Source organism: Neomonachus schauinslandi, chromosome 2 (assembly GCF_002201575.2).
Source record: "Neomonachus schauinslandi chromosome 2, ASM220157v2, whole genome shotgun sequence".
In the NCBI taxonomy this organism is placed as follows: Eukaryota; Metazoa; Chordata; class Mammalia; order Carnivora; family Phocidae; genus Neomonachus; species Neomonachus schauinslandi.
In genome coordinates, this window is record NC_058404.1 from 17,366,360 (window position 1) to 17,389,851 (window position 23,492).

Below are 23,492 nucleotides of genomic sequence, written 5' to 3' on the forward strand. Positions count from 1 at the left end.
TAGAAGCCTTTAAATGATACCCAATAAATACTGAGAAGATGTATAGAGTAAAATTTTCTTGAAGTGTTAGTTGGAAAACATAAAAGAACGTAGTTTTCTGTTTACACCTGTAGTTCTGAGCAGGCTCGAGTAGCCATGTACTGCCGCCTAGTGGCTACATCTGTAAGTACCTCCTGGTTGGGCACCTGGACCCTTCACATTTAAGGCCACAAAGAGCTAAATCTCTACATCCATCCAGCCTTCTCTGTCAACTCCTTAACTGAATCCCGAACGAGAGTCTAAATCCAGAGGAAAAACAGGCCGTAAAACTATTTTATTAATAATTTATTGTCAGTAAGAAAGACTGGCTAATGGTAGTTTTCAGTAAAAACCTTTACAAGACCGTTGTATCACAAATATACAGACACTATAAAAACTGTGTCATGATGGTTTTGGTTCTAAACAGGTATGCAGAAGGTCCCCATTACACTTTCCAGTAATGAAAAATGTTTATAATTGTAAAATACAGTAACCCATTTAAGACATGTCCATGTAGATCTTTCCTCCTCCTATGTACAGCTAGAAATGAAGGACTAATACTGAAATGTCTTAATGGAATGTCATACTTCAATGGAAGAGGACACAATGAAACCCTGGTTATATTAAAAAATCAGGGTGCTAGGTAATGACGCTAACACCACCAAATTTCGGTCAAAAACAAATGCACCGTATGTCTTGAAAATCTAGTTAAAACTATGAAAAATCAAATCTGTACATAAAATTTACAAAAAAAAGGAAAATTAAAATCAAATCTATATAAATACATGAATCATGCTAACAAGATGATAGGGCTGATTTTTTGTTTCATTATTTTAACAGACCAATGTAAATGCACACAGGTGTTCGGAAATGGCACGGCCAAAGGAAATCCCCTCCCGTTACAGTAGGTTTGGACACCGGAAATGGCTAACTCGTCAAGAGGTGCGTGACTCAGTGCAGCCATGCCCATTTTAGCTCACGGGGGGGAAAAAAAAAAAAAAAAAAAAGCACTGAAGCACTGCTGCAGAGAACGATGTGGAAGATCATTTATATAATAATCTCCAGGTTCGTTAAAGTCCAGGCACTTTCGGGGGGAGTCTGAGCATCAGACCTGCGTGTGTTGCTGGGCATCCAGCGGAGGGACCGTCACCTCTTCGAAGTGACCGTCATCCCCGCTCTCATAGTCACTCATCATGACCTCAGACTCCGCTTCACAGCACGCCGACACATCAGAGCAGGAGGCCGTGGAGGTATACACAGACATGGGCATGTTTTCTATAGGAGGAGCTTCAAAGTTTCTGGGATACCCTGGAGGGTAGGGGGCATAGGGTTCTCTGCACGTACTGTTCTCGCCGGGGCCTGTTTTTTGAGGTTCAGACATATCGACGGGATAGAAATTGGGCAGATACTGATTCAAGTGGAACCTCTGCCGGTTTCTCGAGGAAGAGCCCAGACTACCTGCGGCGGGCATGTCTCTGGGAGGGTGTATGGACTCAAACTGGTCGCTGAATTCCGGAAGCAAGGGGGGCAGTTCGTCAGGCACGGGGAAGTCTTCTGGTGGTGGTGGGAAATCGCTCTCAATGTCGTAGCCTCCAGGGTAATAGTCTGTGTCGATGGCATTTGGATCTGCCGAGTACAGAGGGGTCTGCTCGTCAATGACCTCGTAATTGGGGAACTCTTGTATATCTGGTAGAGGAACGCTGGGCATCCAATCCGATGTATCCCAGTGATACCCTTGGTAGAAAAGAGAACAGATTTCAGTGTCTCTTCTCCCCAGAGACTGTGAGAGTGGACTAAGAGCTCACTGTAACACACACAAATGCAAAGGCTTCCCACGGGTTTTTCCCTGTGGAAACCTCTGCTCATTGTTTGAGGGCCTCCCCCACCTCCAAGTTTGACAACCTCTTTGAACTAGGCTCTAGTTCCAAATGGGGACCGACAGTTTCACGTAGGGACCTAACTTTCAAGGAAACAAAACAAGTCTGAACAGAAGCAGTGTGCTAGCGTCTAAAGGACATGCACTCTTCTACAAGCGATTCCCATCACCCCCCTTAAGCTCCTGCCCGTCATTCAGAACCCACTGCTCTATATGAAGGCATCCGTTCAGGCTCAGGACACAGTGAAGAAGTTTGGTCCTTTAAACGCTTGATGCAACTGTTTAAGGTAATAAAAGTTATCTTTAACATGCTAACATTTAAAAAAATTCCTTTATAATCATATAAGCTTTATACTAAAAACTACGAATGACTTAACAAAGCATGCCTCCAAATCAAGCAAAATGCAATCCGACACTGAAAAACAGAGCACAATTTTTGATCAACAACCAGTTTTTGTTACTTTTACAAGGACAAAGGATCATTTTAGGCTATATTTTTTTAAAAAACCTCCCGATGTGGGAATGCCCCCCCCCGCCCGGCAAGGATTACGGAACTCCTCTGACACACAGGCGAGGCGACGTGTTTAGAATGCAGCATACAAACAGCTCTGGACTTAGTTACTGCGGCAAACAAGTGAAGCAAGTCAGCCTTGGGTCAAATTTTACCAATGTTTTTTAGTGAGTATCAATGAACAACTGGCATGCATAAGTCACCTCTTGATTTGCTGAGGTCAGGAGCAGCCAAAGACTCTTTTGGTGGCAGAGTAGAGAGAAAAGAAAACATTTATAATTAAAACAGAAAGACGGCTGAAAAGGCAATCAAGATCAGTACATAATACAATGCCAACTGTTTATCAAGGCCCAGTCAGCCATGGACCAGGCCTCTAAGCCATGATCTACGGAAGTTCCAAATGGCTGAGAAATGTACATAGCGCAAATGAAACGGGACAGGGGAGGACAGGAAAAAATCGGGATGAGGAACATTGCCAGGGAACTCAAACATGAATTTACTTTCTTTTCCTTTTTTTCTGGCAATCTGAACCTGAAAGCACAATTTGGTTAGGAATAATTAAAGTCTAAAGGCTCTACTAAATGTAAATAGGAACTTAAATGACACCTTCGTGATACTGAGCAATATGGTGACAGAATCCAAATACATCTAAAGCTACGTAAGACACACTTTACAGCACATTACAGCGCTCAAATGTACGTTACATTCAGACAAATTCACCAACGTAGGGACTTGTGAATCGCTAGAAGAAACTCTCTGCAAACCTTGCCCATTCTGAATGTGACTTGACATTCCCATTGTCCCCTTCTCCTGGGAGAGAGCATGAGCTGTGCTTACTCCTGTCCCCAGCCCAGCACTGCAAGGCGACTTGCTCCTTCAGAACTCCCATCTCATACCAGAACTCCAGCACGAAGACCGGGAAAGAAGATGTAAATCCCACGTCAGTCAGGGCCATGGCCCTGGGCAGGTTGCTTACCCCCTGGCTAAGCTTCAGGTTCTTACATTTGAAAGGGGAGTGGAAATCCCTTTATTAGGAGGATTAAATCAGATAATGTAGGTCGAGCCGAACTCCTAGGATTGTCATGATTCTTATTCTTGGAAAGTAGTAATCATGGTAGAAACAGGGTCACTGCAGTGCTTTTCGGAACAAAACCAATGCTTTCCATGCATTCTACAATGTTCCTGAAAACCCATGTAATAAATTTGGAACAAACAGGATCTGATTGATTGATGGTTCTCTTCCAGGAATTTAAAGCTAAAACTGAAACGACCATGGTGGTTCTAAAAAATGAATAAGCCAGTATTTAGTCAATGTCTATCTACAGAATTGTTCTTAAAATCTACTAAAAATGTGGTAATTTCTTTGAGAGGATTGACAACCTTTGTGACTCCAGAGGCACTCGATTCTTAAATTCAAGCATTCAACTTTAAATACAGTTTCTATTATTTTTCAATGAAGGAGATGCCATGAAAGAACTGTTTTAAAGTTCTGCTTTTTAAAATTCCATCAATATTTATAACTAAAATCCACTAGACAAAATACAGATTACTTTCTGATTGACCAAGACACAGTACCTGTTCTTAGGAAGGTACAACCCTCGGCCTGGCCTGCCCTATCCCGAAACCATCCTTCCTTCTCAACTCAATCCTGAAAACATACATGTCCTCCCAAAGACGATCCCCTACGCCTAATGCACTCTTGATGGTGTATAAAAAGATAAATTCTAAACCCTCCTGGGGATGGGATTTACAGTTTAAAAGCTACTAGGCTGTGCAATTTACGTGTGATTACTCAAATTTCAGTGCATTAACAAAGGGCTGATTTAATTTAAAGTAACTTTAGGTGCAGATCAATGCCCTTTCATAGAATTTTGAACAGAGAGATAAAAGCTTCATATTAATTTTCACTAAACCATATAATGAAAATAATTACTTTCTGCCATGTTCTATCATTATCCTTGATCACACTCAGGTAATTATAAAAGCTGTGTGTTAGTGTTATTCCTATGAAGAGGGTTTAAAAAAAAGTGTTTAGCTAGAATGACTTCTAAGCTTCTTAATCCTGTGTCATGTAAAGCCAAGTTGTCAAGATCCTATGGGTCATTTCCGGTATCTACACAAATTCACTATGAGTGGAAAAAGAGACAAAGACACAACACACATCAGAATATTTTTGTAACGTACCTCGATTATGAATATACATACACACCTGCACAGAAGTACTCAAGCCCGTCAAAACCACAAACGACTTTTTTTTTTATAACACTACATACAACAGGCGAAAGCACACTATTCTAGTGGCAGTCACTATGAACACAAACACACAGCACACTTATCGTGACTATACCTTCTTCATCCACCGTGTCAACGACAGCGTTGACAAGGTGTATTACAGTCACTATGGAAGCTTGTGAAAAGGTTCAAAAGGAGTAAATTAGGAAAATCTTCAGTTAGAAAACAGTGCATTAAATAGGATTTCTTTACATTATATAATTTCTACCTAATTTAAAAACATGAAAACTTTAGCATAACACATAATATAATTATGCAGGACCCCTATACTCTCGCTATTATATAGCTTAGACATTTTTCTAATCAAGCAATATATATTTGTTATTAATCAAAGGGACAGAGTAACCACATTATACTATAATTTAAGACCTATTTTAGCTCTAAGTTTTCTCACCTACAGATCTAGTCATGCCAAAACAATCCTTATTTTAATATCTCATGGGCAAAAGACTTCACATTTAAACAGTAAAGTGCTTGCTAAGCCAATTTGCTGGGTTTAATGAATTTGTACATTCCAAGAAAAAGTTAGCGTTACATAGTAAGATAAAATACGTAATATAAATACAAAACTGGCTTTAATTCTGTTCTGTGTGCTCCCAACTCCAAATTTATCTTTTTTGCAGACAGGCTAACAGCTGGGGAGCTAACATACCAGCAGAGAAATGCAGACTGTCTGCCTGGCTGTTTCCTAGGTAAATTCCCTTTTATTTGTAGATCAGACTGTTTTAAATTTAAAGCATCTATGCCAAGATAAACATGTGTGCGTATGGTAAACTGAAAAATGGCCCTCCAAGATGTCCACATCTAATCCTGGGAGACGGGGAATATGTTAGCATCCCTGGCAAAGGGACCAACTTGGCTGATGTGATTAAAGATCTGGAGATGGGGAAGATTTTCCTAAATGGTCTGTAGGAGCCCAATGTATTCACAAAGGTCCTTAAAAGGGCAGAATCTCTCCTAGCTGTGGGTGTAGGGAGCAAAGACTACAGGAGAGTGGCTGAAGAGAGGCAATGCTGTCTTTGCAAGAAGACAGGCTTCTAGAAGCTGGGGAAGGTCAGGGAGCAGGATCTCCTCTAGAGGGGGCAGAAACACAGTAGCCCTGCCAATACCTCCATGTGAGCCCACTGACCTGTGGTGGGATTCCTAAACTACAGAACTGTAAGATGATAAATGTACCTTGTTTTAAGCCACCACATTTGTGGTAATCTGTTACAAAAGCCTCAGAAAACTAAAAATATAATTAACAGACTTTATGACCGATAAAAATTAAAATACAAACACTCCTGGATATGTTTTCTTTCTCACACTGCGTTTTCCAGAAATTAACTTTCATAACTAACGGACCACAGTTTATTACAAGTATTTAGGACTATTAAGAAGAATGATGTTTCGAGGAAAACACTGACAAGATTCTGAAATGTATTTATGAAGAGCATTTTAGGAACCAAAATATAAATTACATAAACTGGCAACACTACTGTTTTAAATTAAACCTAATGGAAGAAAGAATTCTATTCTTTTGGTTTAATAAGCAAAGCTATGCTCAGAGACTCCGTTACTAAGTAATAAGTAATAAACACAGGTGAACTCTGATCCGACACAGCTTGGAATCAGAAATGAATGGAGTCAACTCATGGCCATCTTTAGTTTGGAAAAAGACTGCAATATATTATGAACTGTATTACTCTGGGTTTAGAAATAAATGATAATGGGTTATTTCTTTCCACCAAATATTTGAAATGGTTAAACACATTACATTTTTAAGGAAAAAAAAAAAATAGTCAAACTTACTAATTCTGAGCTGCAAAAATTTCCACCAACAACTATTTTATTACTGAATATTGACCATTTTCTCTACTGGTATGTGTTAACATGGCCAAGCTGGTTATTAACGCAGTTTACCTAGGGAAATCAGATCAACATAACTGGCATCAAAGATCCCACTGTCAAACTTTCTTCATTAGAAATATAATCAAACTTACTAGCAATCTCTTAAACTGCGCTCTCAGTCAGTACGCTCTGATCCAAATGGGAGCTGGGGCCGCAGGGGAGTTGGGGGAAGAGACAAATAAGACCTTGTAATAGCGAAGGAGCTACCGGAGCTGAACATTTCCGACTACCGCTTTGCCACCCGGGGGCACAGGAGTAGGAGGATGGGTCGGGGGCTGTGCTTAAGAAAGCGGCTGCATTTTTTTTTTTTTTTAACCCCACAAAATCTCTAGAACATTTACTGTTGTGGGAAAAAAAAAAAACCAAAAAGCCCTAATCAGAAAAGATCTTCAGTATATTTTCTTCCCTATTTCTGACAAGCTGCTGCAGTTCAAATGCCTATCCCGTTAGGAATGTCTGAAATATTTTCCCCCGCAGATGTTCATGCAGGTTGTACAAGGGGCTGTGGGCTGTGTACCGCAGGTCCCGAGTGGGACGTGACCACAGTCGGAGCCTCCATGAGGGCACCGGGCACATCTGCAACATCCCACACGCCGCACCACGCCCACAGCGCGGCATTTCAAAACTCTTTACTCACCGTTATCATCGCACGACTCGGACTGGAAGGAGCTGAGGGACTGCACCTCCGACAGGCTTTCCCGGGCGCTGTACGGGTGGGAAGGCTTTTCCTCCAGGGGTTTCTTGGAGAGACCGGGATCGAGGTCCACTACCTTAGCTAAAAGGAAGAGGTGACAACAGTCAGCCCCGTGAGGGTAAGGCCTCTGGGTGGTTCACTGCTGTGTTCTCACACAGAGCAAGCAGCACCCAAATACTGCCTGAGCCCGACCAACTATGGGAACAACTGAAAGAAAAAAGAAGCATCTGAAAAGCAAACCAAAAACCTACAAACCTGCAAGCATTCTTGCAGATTCACAGAACAGAAAAATTCTCAATAACCCCGCTTGTGGAGATCATGAGACAGTATGGGGACTTAAAACTTCCTCTTAAAAAGGCATATATAGCCATTTTTAAAGCATCAAAAGATATGGTAGGCCACTGCTATAAATACTAGCACTTCTGACTTTAAAAATCCATCATGCCAAATGCCCTTCCTAATTTGTCATAAAAAGCCCCCAAAATCCTAATCGAGAGCCCATATCCATCCCCAAAATGACAGGCTCTCTCCCGAATATTAGTGTGAGCAGGACTAGATTCAGGTCCTCGATTCCCGGGACATCACAGCCCCGGAGCTCAGCCAGGGCAAGTTTCTCACATCACACCCAGGGTCTCGGGAGTGTGAGCCTACGTATCAACACCACAGGCTCCACAACGTGACTGGACCCACCCGAAGCTCTGGCAAACTGTACACGGTCACCGTTCAGCTCAGTGACATTTTATGCAGATGCAAAGGGCCACTCACTGTCGTAGTCGAAGTCCCAGCTGGGTTTCTGTATGGAGTCGCTGTCGGAAGGGGAGTTTGAAGGCGGCGGCGGAGGCAAGTTTGGGGCCACGCTGCAGACAGCCACGGCTTTCCGGTGTCCGTGCACAGACTCAGGGTTAAAGGTGCTGAACTCCGGATGCTCTGGGATGGCAGATCCTTCAAAGGAATTGCGGTCCAGGTTGTTCCTGGAGTCGCTCGGAATGCTCGGAGTGTAGGAGATAGGACGGACAGGCACCTGGGGGGGGTATGTCTGAGTAAACGTTCTTATTGAGCTTTGCATCGAAATACGGTCTTTGCAAGAAAGCGGCGCTGGGGCCCAGGTGCTTGTCCTCGGGTTCAGCCTGCTGTTTCTTCTTCCGACTGATCATCTTGCGGCAGAGGACAAACACCACCACCAGCAAAAATATCCCCGTTACGAAGACGAGAATGCCTATGCCCTCGGCCAGTCCGATGTTCCAGGGACTGGACACGTACTGATTGGGTGAGGTGTCCTCACAGTGTCTGCCCTTGTACTCTTGGCTGCAGTTGCAGTGATAGGAGCCGTGCGTGTTCTCACACAGCGCCCCGTTGCGGCAGGGGCTGGTGGCACACTCGTCAACGTCGCTCTGACACCTGCCAAGAACAAGGACAGACACTTGCCACACACGTCGCGCCAGGCCACGCCCGCGGTTCCCAGAGACCAGGGACTGAACCCAAACAAAACAGAGGCGGTAACCACCAAAAACACACTACCAACAACAGTCGTGACCACAAAACACCTCTCGAGGAGTAATTAAGCACAAGAGTCTATACTGGGGACGTCGGGGAGATAAGCATCATGTCACGCCCTATTTAACTGCCAGGTGACTAAACCAAACTCCCGGGCTAAGCATTCAGTCTGTGTCTGATTCTCTTTGTTCAGAATGTGCATTTGGATAAACCGTATGCTGGAAACTGTCCTAACAGGCTGGGCTCAGATTTCTTATCTCCCTGCTTGGAAATACAACAGTTGCATAAAACATGGGAAAGGTTAGAAAACTGTTTCCCATTTCAAGACATTTCTCCTGCTGAAAACCTCCCATGGCCCCTCCCCTGATGGAACCTTCCCGGGCCTCTCCACGCCCTCTGCTCTTCCAAGCGGGGGCCCTGTGCAGATGTGCCCGACCCGTCTCAAACCCTCCCTCCTTTAATAAAGTGTATCTACTGCCCCCCCCATACTCAACGGCCATTCAACATTTGAGACATTTTTGTCAAATATATTAGGTATCAGTTGACTGGAATTAGGAAGGTCAACTTAGGAACGGAGACCACGTGACTGATGGCAAAACTCATGACTCTAAGCACTGCTGAGCAAAAGCACAGGCAGCACGCAGCTCACACTCAGAGCCTTCACACGAGACCGACAGTGCACACTTCAGGGAGGCATGAGGCACGTACAAAGAACATGCACAGAGTCACTTTGTAAACGGAACGAGTGAAAGGGCATCTGGGAACTAAAAACTCGCCTCCTTCAAGGTGTACGCAAGCCCCGCTGTGCCTCATTTTCCTCCCCTGGAAAACGGGTGCTAGACGCTAGATAAATGTTAGTTATGGCATATTCTGAAGAGAGGTCACGGTCATCCCACTCCGAAGACCGGTAACCACCTCCATGCGTGTCTGCCTTAATAAAACCATCATTCCACAAACACATCCTGCCTGCGAGAACCTTGCTGATCAAGATCTCTGAAGCGCAGAGGTAGGTATCCTCAGGAACTATGCTGTGTTTACCTGCTCAGTATTTTAATGAGTGAAAGGATAAAGTCTACAAGGACCTAAGGGTGGGGAACATGAAAGTCTAAAGCAACGTCGCCCAAATGAATAAAGTTCTGTCGCATCTGCGAATTGACGTGACACGACAGGGAGACGCAAATACAAATGTTGGAAGAGGCCAGTTACCTTTCTCCCCTAAAACCCGAATCACACTGACAGACAGCACCGTCCAAACTGTCAAAGCACGTTCCACCATTTTTACAGGGCTCATCCTTGCAGTAAGGGCTAAGCTGGCACCTGGAGGACACGGAAAGAGGCATCAACGTCACACTTTCACTGCAAAGGAATCCAGCACAACAGAGAACAAGAAGTAAACGTAGTCCTACGTATGAAAGGGAGGCATTTTAAGAAGTTTCATCCTGAGGGCTACACCGACCTCTGACCAGTGTATAATCCTCTGCACTGACACAGAAAGTCCCCGTTGTCCACGATGCACGTGCCACCATAAAGACACGGGTTGGAGGAACACGGGTTGACGCTCAACTCACAGTATGTCCCTATGTACAGGGCGCTGCATTTGCAGTAATAACCTGCAGGAGCGAAAGGGAACAAAAAGGTCCAATCATTCAATAACTCAAAGAATCTATCTCAGTATAACATTGGTTTTGACTTTTAAGAGAAGCCTTCGTTCTCTGAGACCCGTAGAAGTTAGTACAATTCGTATTCCCTCTGGGTACGATGTCGTCGTTATCGACAAGATCTAACTTCCACTGTTGGTATAACCAAACCAAAAGAGCTGAAGAGAGAACTCATCATCAGCTTGACTTAATCATAATTTATGTAAGGTCACTGGGCCAAGCGTAGAGAGCAGGGAAAAACAGTCCTTTATTTGAGTGGCCATGCCAACTAACAACACTTACTACCAAACATCCCCATTTATTTGCAGCTCCCAAACTTTTAAAGGCTGAGATAATAATGTGAAAGTATTCGGAAGACTATGAACTACCATCAAGGGAAGGTGATTGTCAAATGTGTCCAAAGGAGCACAAAGAATGTCAGACTTTTGCAAAGACTGTGACACGGGACAGGGTGGTAGACTTTTTCCAGCTGTTTCTGGGGCAGGACTGCACTTCCCTGCTGCCTCTGAAGGTGGGCATGGCTGTGGGAGTTTCTTTGGCCAAAGATGCGATACTCTGAGCTAGAAGCTTTAGGAGTCCGTGTTTGGCACCACTTTCTCGCCCTCCTGCTGCTACAGGGATCGTGCTTGCACGTTTCAAGAAAATGCTTCTCTCGGTCTCATCCCTGAGTCAACGAGGACGGCGTCCTTGCTGACCTGACTTGGACATGGAACATGAGCACAGGATAAACTTTCATGCAGAGTATTATTTTGGGGATAACCTGGCCTGTTCTTTGTGTGGAGTATGCACAAACACTTCCCAAAGAAAATAACACAAAGCCAAATCCTTGGAAATCCCAGTGAAGTGCTATTCTGATTTTTGCTCCATTAATTACACAAAGCTCTCTCCTGATGAGGCACCATGACTGTCCTTTCATAGCTTCTATTACTGGGAAGGGGACAAACAGGGCAGGTTAACAAACGCCACAGAGTACTCTACTACGCTGAGGCTTCAGGACACGATTGGCGACACTTCAGGAGGGTTCAAGGCATTCTGGAAAACCAAACCCCGTCTGTAGCAAGGCCAGCAGTCCCTAGGTGCTGAGCCATCAGATCTAAGGGAGCCCTCAAGAAGGACTGAGCATACGGTTCTCAGTCCCACTGGCTCAACGCCGATGTGGTTGGAAGAAGAGTGCGCAAAACAAACACACAGCACAAGGAAGAAGAGGGCAGGGTTAGCTGTGGTTCACCAGTGGTTCCTGGTGCAGAACGAAGAGGTCCTGCAGCCTGACTGGGGGAAGAATCCTGAGTCCAGGCCTGCTCTGGTTTCCCTCCATTCCAACACTGACTGCAGGATCTGACACCATCGTGTGAATGGGAAGGGAAAACAAAGACTTGAGGAACTTGCCAAGGGCCTCCGCGCGTAACGCTCTGAAGATGACTAGCATGACGAGGCCTACCTCCAGGAGGTGAGGGGTGGCAAATGCCTCCGTTCTGGCAAGGGTCGCTTGAGCAGTCTTCAGTAGCTGTTAGTAAGCACCCAGGAGAGACGTCCACCCATTCTTCAATGTGCGCGTGGCTTCTCGGCTTGTTATTCAGAGGGAGCTCCTGCCCATTCAAGTAAATGGAGTCCATACAGCCCCTGAAACCGTTCCCGACTTGGGGGCTTCTCCCGTGCCTGGTGCCTTGCTGACGGATATGGCCACCGAAAAACACATGGTTATCCAGGTTTAGGGTTTTCAGGGTCCCGGGGGCTGTGCCTGACGCCGTGTGAACTTGGTCCAGAACCAACCTAGCATAGTTTCCATTCACTTCTAGAGACACGGCATGCCACAGCCCATCATTGACTTGAATGCTCTGCACAGACACGATGCCAGGACCACTTCCACAGTCAAACTTGTACTGTAGCCTTCCGTTATGAATCTGTGATAAAGACAAGCACCGTTCACATTACCCTCACAGGATCGTCAACGAGGAACTCTGACCAAACATCCAAATGAGAGGTAGGTTTGGCAACTGAAGGGAAAGTGAGTGAGACTGCATTTAAGCACTGCAGAACACACGCTCGTCTCATCACTGCGCCAAGAGTAGAAATGAACCTAACGCAAGTGCCAACTGCACCTCCAAAAAGCATCATGGAAATCACCCACAATTAACTGTTAACTGAATAACAACCAAAAATAGCATCAGGTAAAATCAAAAGTGGATCATGCATTTAAAAAAAAAAAAAAAAAAGATAATTATCACTTACAAGCACTTGTGAATACTCTCTATAAACTGTCTAACATTAATAAGATATAATACCGCTTGGAGTTTGAATGTTAACTGTCACATGACCTAAAAAAGTTCTGAGACACAGAAGTCCATTTCTATACTCCTGCAGAGCAAAAATAGCTTTTTAGCCCAAGAGTCTAAAACTCAACAGAGGTATCAAGGAACTATTTAAGTGTGGAATAAAACCATTTCCCTTAATTTTTTTTTCCCCCCAAAAATGGACAATGTGAACATGAAATGGAATTCCGTGTTTTTAAGGTCTTCGGGTACAAAAACGTACCTCCAAGATGCTGTAGTCAGTCCCACGTGCGTACATCACAACCGCGTGAGCCGAGTACGTTCTGAGCCTCATGGTCAGTTTCATCTCCAATTTGTTTTCATTTTCCATTAGACGGTATTTCACAAAGCTGTTTCCAGTAAATGTTACAGATGAACTCCCTGTGAATCACAAAGAGGAAAACATAAATCAGAACCAAGCTGAAGCGTATTTGTAAAAGTGAGATTCCCCCCAACACTGATCCAAGTTTTAAGGTTACAACATTATAAAATTCAATTCAATGGAAAATGTCTATTTGCTTTAATAAAAAACACAGCATAACTGGATTTCCTTTTGGAAGAGAACTGGACTACTGTATCAGAGAGAAATGAATTCTAGAACAATGAAAGATCTAAATATAAAAAGGTTCAGTATAAAATTATTAGAAGACAATTAAGGAAAATATTTACATAGCCTCAGGTGGTTTGGGGAAACTTTTCAAGCAAAATACAATGAAATTTGCAAAAATGATGAAAATAATATCACTCTCCAGAGGTGGAAATAGTTATGTAAAACTATACAGAACCGACAAAAATTAAATTTCAAAATGACAAGAAATACTGTAAACAAATCAAAACACCAATAATAGACAGTGGGATGGAGATAACATTCATGCTCACAGCACACAGAATGTTCTACACACTAAAAACAAGAAACAGACAAATAACCCCAACAAGCAAGCAAAGAATATGAACAGGCCAGTCCAAGAGAGGAAATGGTAGTAGGAATAAATAAAACTTTCACAAGAAGCTGGAGCAATGCAAACTAAAATAACCAGGTATCATTTCATGCCCACTGGATGGGGGAATTTGTTTTTTAATTGAAAACCATATATTGGTAAGAGAATGGGGAGTGAGACGATCACACATGACTGCAAGAAAGGAATTGGTGTAACTTTCTGGGAAATTAATATAATGGTATATTAAAAATTAAAAATATAGTTAATTTTTTTTTTTAAAGATTTTATTTATTTATTTGACAGACACACAGCGAGAGAGGGAACACAAGCAGGGGGAGCAGTAGAGGGAGAAGCGGGCTCCCCGGCTCCCCGCGGAGCAGGGAGCCAGACGTGGGGCTCGATCCCAGAACCCTGGGATCATGACCTAAGCCGAAGGCAGACGCTTAACGACTGAGCCACCCAGGAGCCCCAAAAATGTAGTTAATCTTTGACGTAGTAAATCCTAGTTTTAGAAAGCACCAATAAATAAGGCTATATGTATAAAAGTACTTTTTAAAAAATTAAAAGTATAATTAACATACAATGTTAGTTTCAGGACTACCACGGAATGACTCAGCAATTCTGTCCATTCCTCAGCGCCTCACCATGATTAAGTGTAGAAAAGGATTCATTTTTAACACAAGAAAACATCTTTATAACCTCAAGCTCTATGAATAAGGACAAAGTTGGAAAACCATGGTATAACCACTGGAAAGCATTAGGTTTACGGCCACGGACTTGGGAAGATGCCGACGACATACGTTAAGCCACGGAAAAGCAAGCAGCAAACTCTGTGAGATGTGGTAACTTTTTTTTTTTTTTTTTGGTAAAGATAATGTGGGAAAAATCACTCTGAATGTGTACATATGGGACTGTATGTTGACATGACCACAATCACAGAGAAGGAAGAGTGTCACTAGTAACTCAGGGGTGGGTTGTCATACGTAAGAGGAAGGAAAAGTGACTACTGCTCTCGATTCATTTGTATGCCGGACTTGTTATAATAAATGCACTTTACAACGTCTGTCAACCCCAATAAAGAAAACGATGGCAAGAAACACTTGAAAGTGACTTTTAAAAATAAGAGCGTGCTTCATCACTGAACTCTTACCTGGGCACTGACCAAACCTGCCACCCGGGCAGACGCAGGTGTATCTGTCGTCTCTGGGATCAGAGACGCACTCAGATCCCTCAGGGCATGGACTGTCTTCACATCCGTGATGGACAAGTGGGCATCTTCCCTCTGTTTCAAAAACAGGGTCGGGGGGGGGAAGCTAATTAACAGGAACTTCAAGAAAATGATCGTTACTGTGTAGCCTGCAAAGGCTTCCCGTGAAATGACCTGTACCCCTGCTTTCATCTACTTCTGTGTGTTACCTTTGCAGAGACACACAGCTGTTCTGTGGTGATGCGGAGTCACAAAACTCAGTCTGGCCGTGCTATGCGTTGACATAACGTTTTCATCCACGGTCACCTTCTCATCACAGAATTTCCATGGGCAATCCAGTCCTGCACAGAGCTTCTGGAATACATCCAGTATCCTGACACCAATGATTTCCTCAATATCGGTCACAGAAGAATTAATCTTGTGCAGAAGTTGTTTGGTTGAAACCGGGGCACTACCTGATTTCTCTACGAAAAGCAAGACATCCAGATGTGGATGAGGTTCAGAGGGCTGCAGACTGACAATCTGTATGTCGTTCCTTCTCACACCCAAGACGTTCCGTAAAGCCCGCTGGAAGTTGCGCCAATAGTCACCAACGAATTCTTCCGGGGTGAGATTGGCGAAGCGGATAGCAATGGTGTGGTTCAGCATCTCCTGTGTGATCTGTCGGATGTGCACTGTGACATCCGCCACCGTTGTAAATTTCCCATCGGTGACGCTGACGTTAAGAAGGTACTGCCCTACATCTAGCTTTTTGTGGGCTATCAGCTTACCCCCGGTGCTGGAAACAGAGAAAAGCTTGTCCATTTGGGGATCCAGACTGTAGCTTAACGTGTCATACACGTCTTGGTCCGTTGCGTGAATCTTCCCAATGACGCCGCCTGAGTATTCCTCTCCAAAAGCAGTAATGAAAATCTCTAGTGGTAAGATTGCAGGCGGATAAATGCTCTCCTCAATGACCCTGATGTCAATATATGTCAAAGACGACAAGGGAGGCTTTCCATTATCTGCCACCTGTGAGAAAATTAAAACAAAATCACCTTTGTCGTCTTTGTCATTGTTTACAACTTCTTACTCAAAATACATTTACATTGTTCATGTTTTAAAAAATTACCAATTACTAGATAGTTATTTCTTCATAAGAAGCCTACAAGGAAAAGGATAAATGCTTCTTCATAGCCCTTTCACTAACTCATAAGGAAGCTTAGCTCCATCAATGTCCATGATGAAGTAACCAAATGAATAAATGAGACCCCTCAACGTGCCCTGGGATAAAAACAAAGGTATGGCGAAAAAAAAAAAAAAAAAAAAAAAAAAAGGACCACAATTCTATTCATTTTGTTTTATCATGAAACGTTGAGCTATGTACATACAAGGAGATAGCCCCCAAAGGATCTCTCCTCTAGGAATCCACAGCAAAATCATGAAGACTTTCATACCTTAACATGCAGTAGGTAATGATCTTTCACCTTCCTCTTTATGGCAGCTGATGTCAGGAGGACCCCTTGCTGGTTCACTTCGAAGGCCCCGTGGTCATTCCCACTCACAACAGTAAAGAAGAAGGGTGGGCCGTTATGCGAGGAGTCCTTGTCGGTCACGACCAGCTGCAGTACGCTGAAACCCACCGGCTTATTTTCCTGCAGGGTACAAGAACCAAAAACGCCTCGACTTTCAACAAAACCAAATCTATACAGCAGGAGACACAGGCAGGTTTTCTGTTACGTGATGTATACAGAAAACAAAGCCTTGCTGTGTTCCACTGGATAGGAGAAGAGAGAACAGGGGGTGGGGGGGGGGGGGGGGAGGAGAAAGGGGCGAAGGGGAAAGGTGGGAGCTTGGGGAGGGCACATGTGAGAAGAAAGGATGCATGGGGAGCAGAAGTGCGAGAGGGATGGAGTGGGGGAGGAGGAAAAGAAAAGTGGATTAGATTCTCTGATGCTGCTCAAATACGGGACAGCAGAAAATCAGATGAAGGATCAAGCTAGTGAGAATGTCTTAAAAAAGCAAAGCACAAAAAGGAGAGAGAAAAGCTTGGCTGGATCTTGAAAACACTCATTTTTTAGTATTGATGGACTCATTTTACTCTTCCTGTTTTTCTAAAAAGTAGTCTTTGGAAAAGAAAGATATTTCAAACGAACAACTGAGGCCAATAGAAGAGCTCATTTCAAAAGGCATGGGCTCGATGAACCACTGAGCATCCCCGAGATTACCTGAATAATGACACTGTAGTTTCCCTTGGAGAAGACCGGAGCATTGTCATTGACATCCGACACGTCGATGTTCACGGTGGTCGTGTTGACCCTGGGCGGACTGCCATTATCAGACGCCTGAACTGTGAGTGTGTAACCTGAAATCTTTTCAGACACAAAACAAAGAGAACGCGTGTCCACTTCACAAGGCCCAAACGCAGGGTTTCATCAGAAGGGGACTGAGAGCCTGGAAGGGCAGACCTGTGTACCCGTCCTCACTTGCTGTCTTGTATGTGGGCAATTCCCCAATCTACAAACAAGCATGCTGCAAATATCTACACAACGGAATGTATGCGCTCAACAGGAAAAGTTACCAGTGGTGGTTAGATTCTCTGATGCCTCTCTAAACATACTCATTCCATCTTTAAAAACCTGCAGATTAACAGAAATTACGACAGAGAAGTAATATAAACAATGAGAAAAATGTTAACAGGGCTCGAAAGCAATTGCTTTTGTAAGTAACAGGGATGGCAGCTTTCTCTAAGGCCCAAGTGGGACTGTCAGCCCGAAGCCAGAGGAAGTGGTCTTCCAGCTCCGAGGGCTCAGTCATCTTCAACACCTCAGGACACGCCAGATCACCCTCCCCCATCACTCGTACACTCAGATTACAATCCCCTGTCCAAATCCCTGAGGAGGAGTTCTTCGTGACCCCCTACAAAGGAAAGTGCATCAAGTGAGGTGGGCTCTGTTCAAGGGCAGTCCCCTGTGAAGCTTTCTCCTCAAGAAGGAGGTGGAAGACACCAGAAAGCGAGCTAAACCCCGGAGTATGTTCTGCAGAATATGAGCCCTGCAAGATGCTCCAACGGAAAAGGGCAAATGGCCTGGGACACACCGCACGCCATCATACCGGACATCAGTGCACCGAAGGAGCTGAAAAGCACATCAGTCACACTCAGTTTTGTTTGGCCAGCAGTATGGCAACCTTAAGCCTAACAGTCGTGCTTCCTAAGCTCTTGCAAAGTCCCTGCTCAGAAGTAACAGGACGCAAAAGGAATGAAAGAATTGAGGCTTGATTGAGGTAGCTCATCACTATCTTCCCAAATTCCTCTCAGCTTTACCTGTTAGTGTTCTGAAACTATACTCCATTACCACCAATGTCCTTTGAATTCACTTCTGGACTTGGTGACCTCGCCAGGCAGCTCCCTGAGTGTGAGTGGACGGACGGAGAGACGGAGGGATGGAGGGACGGGGGTGCAGCCCGGCTTTCCTCTCTCCGGTTGCTCACATTTACCTCACTCCCTCCAACTGCCTCTGTCATCATCTCCAGAGGTCTGTGCCGTATCTGTATTTCCAGCTTTCAGGTCTCTTAAGTTTGAGTAAAATCTCCAAATACTGGCTGAAAATCTTTCCTTCATGCACCACTCTCCTCTAGAACTCGACTCATCAGACCCCACCGGCCACCACCACTCCCAGGGCAAAGTCGACGGCCTCCCGACGCCCCGGCTCTCCGGGAGGGCGGGCCCCAGCCACGGCCAGGCAGGAGAGAACCGACATCTCGGACGCCACTGCTTTCTATGCGGGCCATATCGGAGCTTTGCGGACCCGGATTTCTCCTTCACGAGGTCTCTGCATTTGTCTGCTCGCTCACTCGCTCGTCATGGCACCTCCCAACCGGGCTCTTGCTGCCTCACGGTACGGTACCCGGCGCTGGTGAACACGGCGCACTCCCACTGTGACACTCACCCTCACACCAGTCTCCCCGGGAGAGTTACCCCCAGGCTCCCAACTGCTCGCTACCTCCCTGCTGCCTGCAGCATCCAGCCTGAGCCTCTGATCCGTTCCTTGCACACCTTTCTACCGTGTCCCTCACTTCTTGGTGGGATTCCTCTACTCCAATACAACCCAAAATAATCACCTAAATACACACCACGTCCTCCTTGCCCCATGCCTCTGTTCATGCAGTTCCTCACGGGGACTCCCAGTCTCTCAACGACTATGTTTTCTGAGTCTCTGCCATTATTGAAAACCCAGCAACTAGCTCCATGAAGGGCCTCCAAACACTGGAGCCAAGAGTCGTTTCTTCCTGAAGATAAACCTTTTTATCCAAACTTCTATCAGCATGAAACATGTCTCTTCTATTCTTGAGATTTTCCTACTGGAATTGCTTTTCCAAGTGTTTGTACCTCGCTTGTCAGTACCTGAACAAGGCTGGTTCTACCCTTCTCGTACGTCCCATCATGTGACAGATGGGAGCACAAGGAACCTCTATGTACTGATTTGGTAATTTGTAAACAATTTAAGCCAAACTTTTGCACGTACTGTTTCCCGGTCTAGAAGCGTGGTCACTTTCACCTCTCCTCTGGTAGGGTCAATTGTAAATGGACTTCCTTGGTTACCATCTGTAATTGAATAGCGAATGTGGCTGTTTGAAGGTCCATCGGCGTCATCAGCCATAACCTAGAAAACATCACACTCCTGCTTAGGAGACAGCTAAGGAAGGGGCGGGAGTCTACTAAGCCAATTTCTGATATCAACAGCCAGCTGTTAAAAGGCAGTAATTTATAACAGAGCCAGTAATTGATTGGGATAACAAAAGACATTTCCACATCTTCCAATTACTTTCGATAAGGCCACGACAAAAACTGGATGGACCCTCCGGAAATTTCCTTCAAAGATCCAGAAGAAGAACATGGTAGGGGAGAAAATACACACCGTGATGACAGACTGCTCGAGAGGGGCATCCTCACTGACCACTGCCGTGTAGGTGTCTTGGCTGAACACAGGGGAATTGTCGTTGATATCGGTTACATTAATGCTCACAGTTGCAACATCACTTAATGACGGCGAGCCTCCGTCAGTGGCCTCGACAGTCAGGTAATATTCATGAGAGCTTTCATAATCCAGATTCTCAAGGATAAATATGGCCCCTAGATGGAAGAGCAAAATGACTTCCAGGACTTTTAAATGTTACTACTTCCTCCTACTGTGATGGGAACACACTTCCAAACAAACACTTCCATTTCTGCCTCAAAAGTCTGCTTATCATTTATTTAGGTTTTCTAATATCTTAGTTCAGCAATTAAAAATTATGAGTTTGCCCATCCCCGGATGCTCATTTATTTCTCTGTGGTATTTAAATTGCTTCTGCAGTCAACACTACCCACATCCCACTGTAAAAATGATTATATTTCTCCTCTCTTCCAAACCACCATCTACTATAGACATCCCTCTAATAATGTAGAAAGGAAACAGAAGAATTCTACTCTTGGGCTTTTATTTTCCTTTCCCTTCTCTCACTGTTTCTCTTTTATAGAAATGTGTATCCTTTTTTTAATATCTCCAGAATAGTTATTTAGTTATTTAGTGACATCTTGTCACTAAAAAAGAATCCCTTTTTGATTTAACAATTCCTTTAACACCCTTCTTTATAGTCCATCCTATAAAGGAGCCCTAAAAATAATAATTCTATGATATGCATTAAAAAAAGGTTTTAAAATAGCATCACCACACACCTACTCTTCATCTGCAATAGTCACACGCAATTAAATACGGTGTGAATGGAGTGACTTTCTGCAAGGTTATGAGACTTACCGCTGTTTTAGACCACAGGTTAACAAGACAACAAAAGTGTTTACGCAGCAAGCGTCAACAGCTCCTACGACTCTTGACCTTGTCGACAGTCATTCAGTTTGACTCAGAGTACTTTGGCTATTCTATGTAACTAGCATAATGAAGACGCCAATTTTAATGAATTATCAGATGCCCCCTATAGAAATTAAGATCAAAGGGGTCGAAACCACTGTTTCACGTAAGAAGCTACTTTCACATGGGTTCAATATGGGAGCGAGCAAGGAGCCCTTACACAAGATCGTCTTCCGTCATCTACGCTTTATCTTTACTAATTTACTACCTCTGACATCTTGACTGAATTACTAGAGTGTGATTCTTTAATTTTCCGCTCAAAAGTTCTAAACCACTTTGAATCCCACTTAAAGTAACAACACAAAGAAAAGTCGAGTTTTATCTTTCCAGAGTAGCTACTGCCGATGTCTTGATCTGTCTCTTTGCATCAGGTAAAGTGCTGGCGACCTAGCCTTTGGGGTAGAATAAAGGGCTTCCTCTCATTCACAGGGTAGGTTACCTGTTTTAGAATCGATACTGAATTTTCCATGTTCATTTCCACTTATTATCGAGTAGGTGATTTCTGCATTTGCTTCAATATCCCGACTGGCCGCATACACTTGAAGAACTTCTGTTCCGATGAGAATGTCCTCAGACACGGCAGCACCATATTCACGGTACTCAAACACAGGAGGGTTGTCATTTATGTCCAAAACGGACACAACAACAGTGCCCGTTGCGGTCAACCTCCTTGGCAAACCCTGATCTACAGCTTTCAAAGTCAGGGTGTACACAGCCTGCTGTTCTCTATCCAAGGGCTTTTCTAACTGAATGATTCCAGATAATTCATTAATGGAGAACTGCCCGTCAGCAGAGTTAATCAGTGAGTAGGAGATCTTCCGATTCAGTCCTGGTGACACATGACCATACGTCAGATTGTTTTATTTCGAGAAATTTAAACAAATTTTTTTTTTTTGAGAAAACATGTAGCATATTAGGGAAAGTGCTAACATGCATTACTTAGACGTTCTTATGACTATCATCTTTAAAAAGCAAACGTTTTCATTAACAATTTACTAACTTAAATATGACTTCATCGTTATCTGGCTTTTTAAGACTGTGCGAATGTATGCTAGAATACCCAACAGCTCTTTTTAAAATGAAGTCTATTATTTAGCCTGTGTCAAAGATCTGAAAAGTAACATTTTTGTTATTGCTCTAATTCTTCAGTACTATTATGACTTAAATTATTTTTATTCTCTGCTACGGAAATGTTATAAATATGTATCCTAGAGGATTATACTCTCCATAAAAACTGTGAAAGGTCTGTAAAACTATACCAATGTAACATTTGCTTCTGTTCTATTTCCACATCAAGATCTCCATCACTAATGGTTTATTCACAAAATAACACTTCACTTAATTAATTCAAATGGATATGAAGATCAGTTAATATAGTCACTAACCATAATTTTAGGGACACCACAGATGTCCTACGATAGTAAGTACACGGGGCACAATTTGGGGACTTCAAATATTCATTAAAAATGAATTCATTATTCTAAAAATTTCATTCCACTTTTAAGGCTGAGGAATTACATAATACAACAACGAGTTATTCGATATGCCTAAGGTAAGATAAGTTACAGAGACTGAATTTGGGATGTGTTTTGGACAGAGGTTCCTGCAATCTTCGAGCACGCTTAAAGGCAAAAAACATCACCTAGACAGTACCTGCGTCCGCATCTGTGGCCTGCACCCTGGTCAACAGCGTCCCAGGCTCTGTGTTCTCAAACACGGTGATGGTGTGCGGGTCGGCGGAGAACTCGGGGGCGTTATCATTCACATCTTCTAATGTGAGCACAAGATTAGCTTGACAAAATCTGCCCCCTCCATCTGTGGCCTTGACCAGAAGGTTATAAACTGCTTGCTCCTCACGATCAAGAGGGGCCGATGTTTTCAGTTCACCTAAAAACAAACAAAAATAAATGGATTCGCTTGAAATGTAAGATGTGAACTGCGAACGCACATCTTATTTCTTCCCCTTTTCTCTTATGATGACAGAACTGGGGGCGGGGGGGCACGATGGTATCAGTGACAGGAGTCAACATCTGCAGGACCCCAGTGAGACCCAGGTTTCCAGACCCTGCTGGCTGCTGGCTCTTCAAGTCATAAAGATTTCGAGGCTAGGGTCTCTCAGATTATATATAATGTCACAAAAACAGGGGGAAAAAAAAACACTGCCTAATTTACCAAATTTAAATATTTTTAAACTGACTCATAGCTTTGTATGTTTACAATTAGTTCTGGGAGGGGTGGCTGCCAGAAAACTGTAATTTTAACAAAATACAAATTATAAGAGGGAAAACAGTCAAAGATTTACATACAAATAGAATACTATTAATTATTTTAAGGAATATGCTAAATTATTAGTTTATGCCCACGGACTCAAGAAACAAACTATATACAAAATGGATGAAGCAGAAAGTTTGAGATATACTTAAATTTCAGAACTATTTTTAAAAAAGAGAAGTTGAGGGCGCCTGGGTGGCTCAGTCGTTAAGCGTCTGCCTTCGGCTCAGGTCATGATCCCGGGGTCCTGGGATCAAGTCCCACAATGGGCTCCCTGCTCCGCGGGGAGCCTGCTTCTCCCTCTCCCACTCCCCCTGCTTGTGTTCCTACTCTCGCTATGTCTCTCTCTGTCAAATAAATAAAATAAAAAATCTTTAAAAAAATAAAATAAATAAAATAAAAAAAAGAGAAGTTGATATTAATCTAAATTTTAAATCCTTGGTTCA

General features: G+C 43.6%; 1 protein-coding gene across 1 annotated transcript in view; it reads right to left on the reverse strand.

The window, feature by feature from the left end:
• Positions 1 to 311: 311 nt before the first annotated feature.
• Positions 312 to 23,492, reverse strand: part of FAT1 (FAT atypical cadherin 1) — a 112,773-nt gene continuing 89,592 nt past the window's right edge. Inside the window, 16 exon segments of the mRNA XM_021694126.1 lie at positions 312 to 1,752; positions 7,225 to 7,362; positions 8,047 to 8,311; positions 8,313 to 8,679; positions 9,982 to 10,092; positions 10,232 to 10,385; positions 11,872 to 12,334; positions 12,966 to 13,123; positions 14,831 to 14,962; positions 15,097 to 15,898; positions 16,324 to 16,521; positions 17,095 to 17,238; positions 19,393 to 19,530; positions 19,786 to 20,000; positions 21,215 to 21,604; positions 22,429 to 22,662. Coding sequence (XP_021549801.1) covers positions 1,124 to 1,752; positions 7,225 to 7,362; positions 8,047 to 8,311; positions 8,313 to 8,679; positions 9,982 to 10,092; positions 10,232 to 10,385; positions 11,872 to 12,334; positions 12,966 to 13,123; positions 14,831 to 14,962; positions 15,097 to 15,898; positions 16,324 to 16,521; positions 17,095 to 17,238; positions 19,393 to 19,530; positions 19,786 to 20,000; positions 21,215 to 21,604; positions 22,429 to 22,662 — 4,538 coding nt within the window. The 3' untranslated portion in view covers positions 312 to 1,123.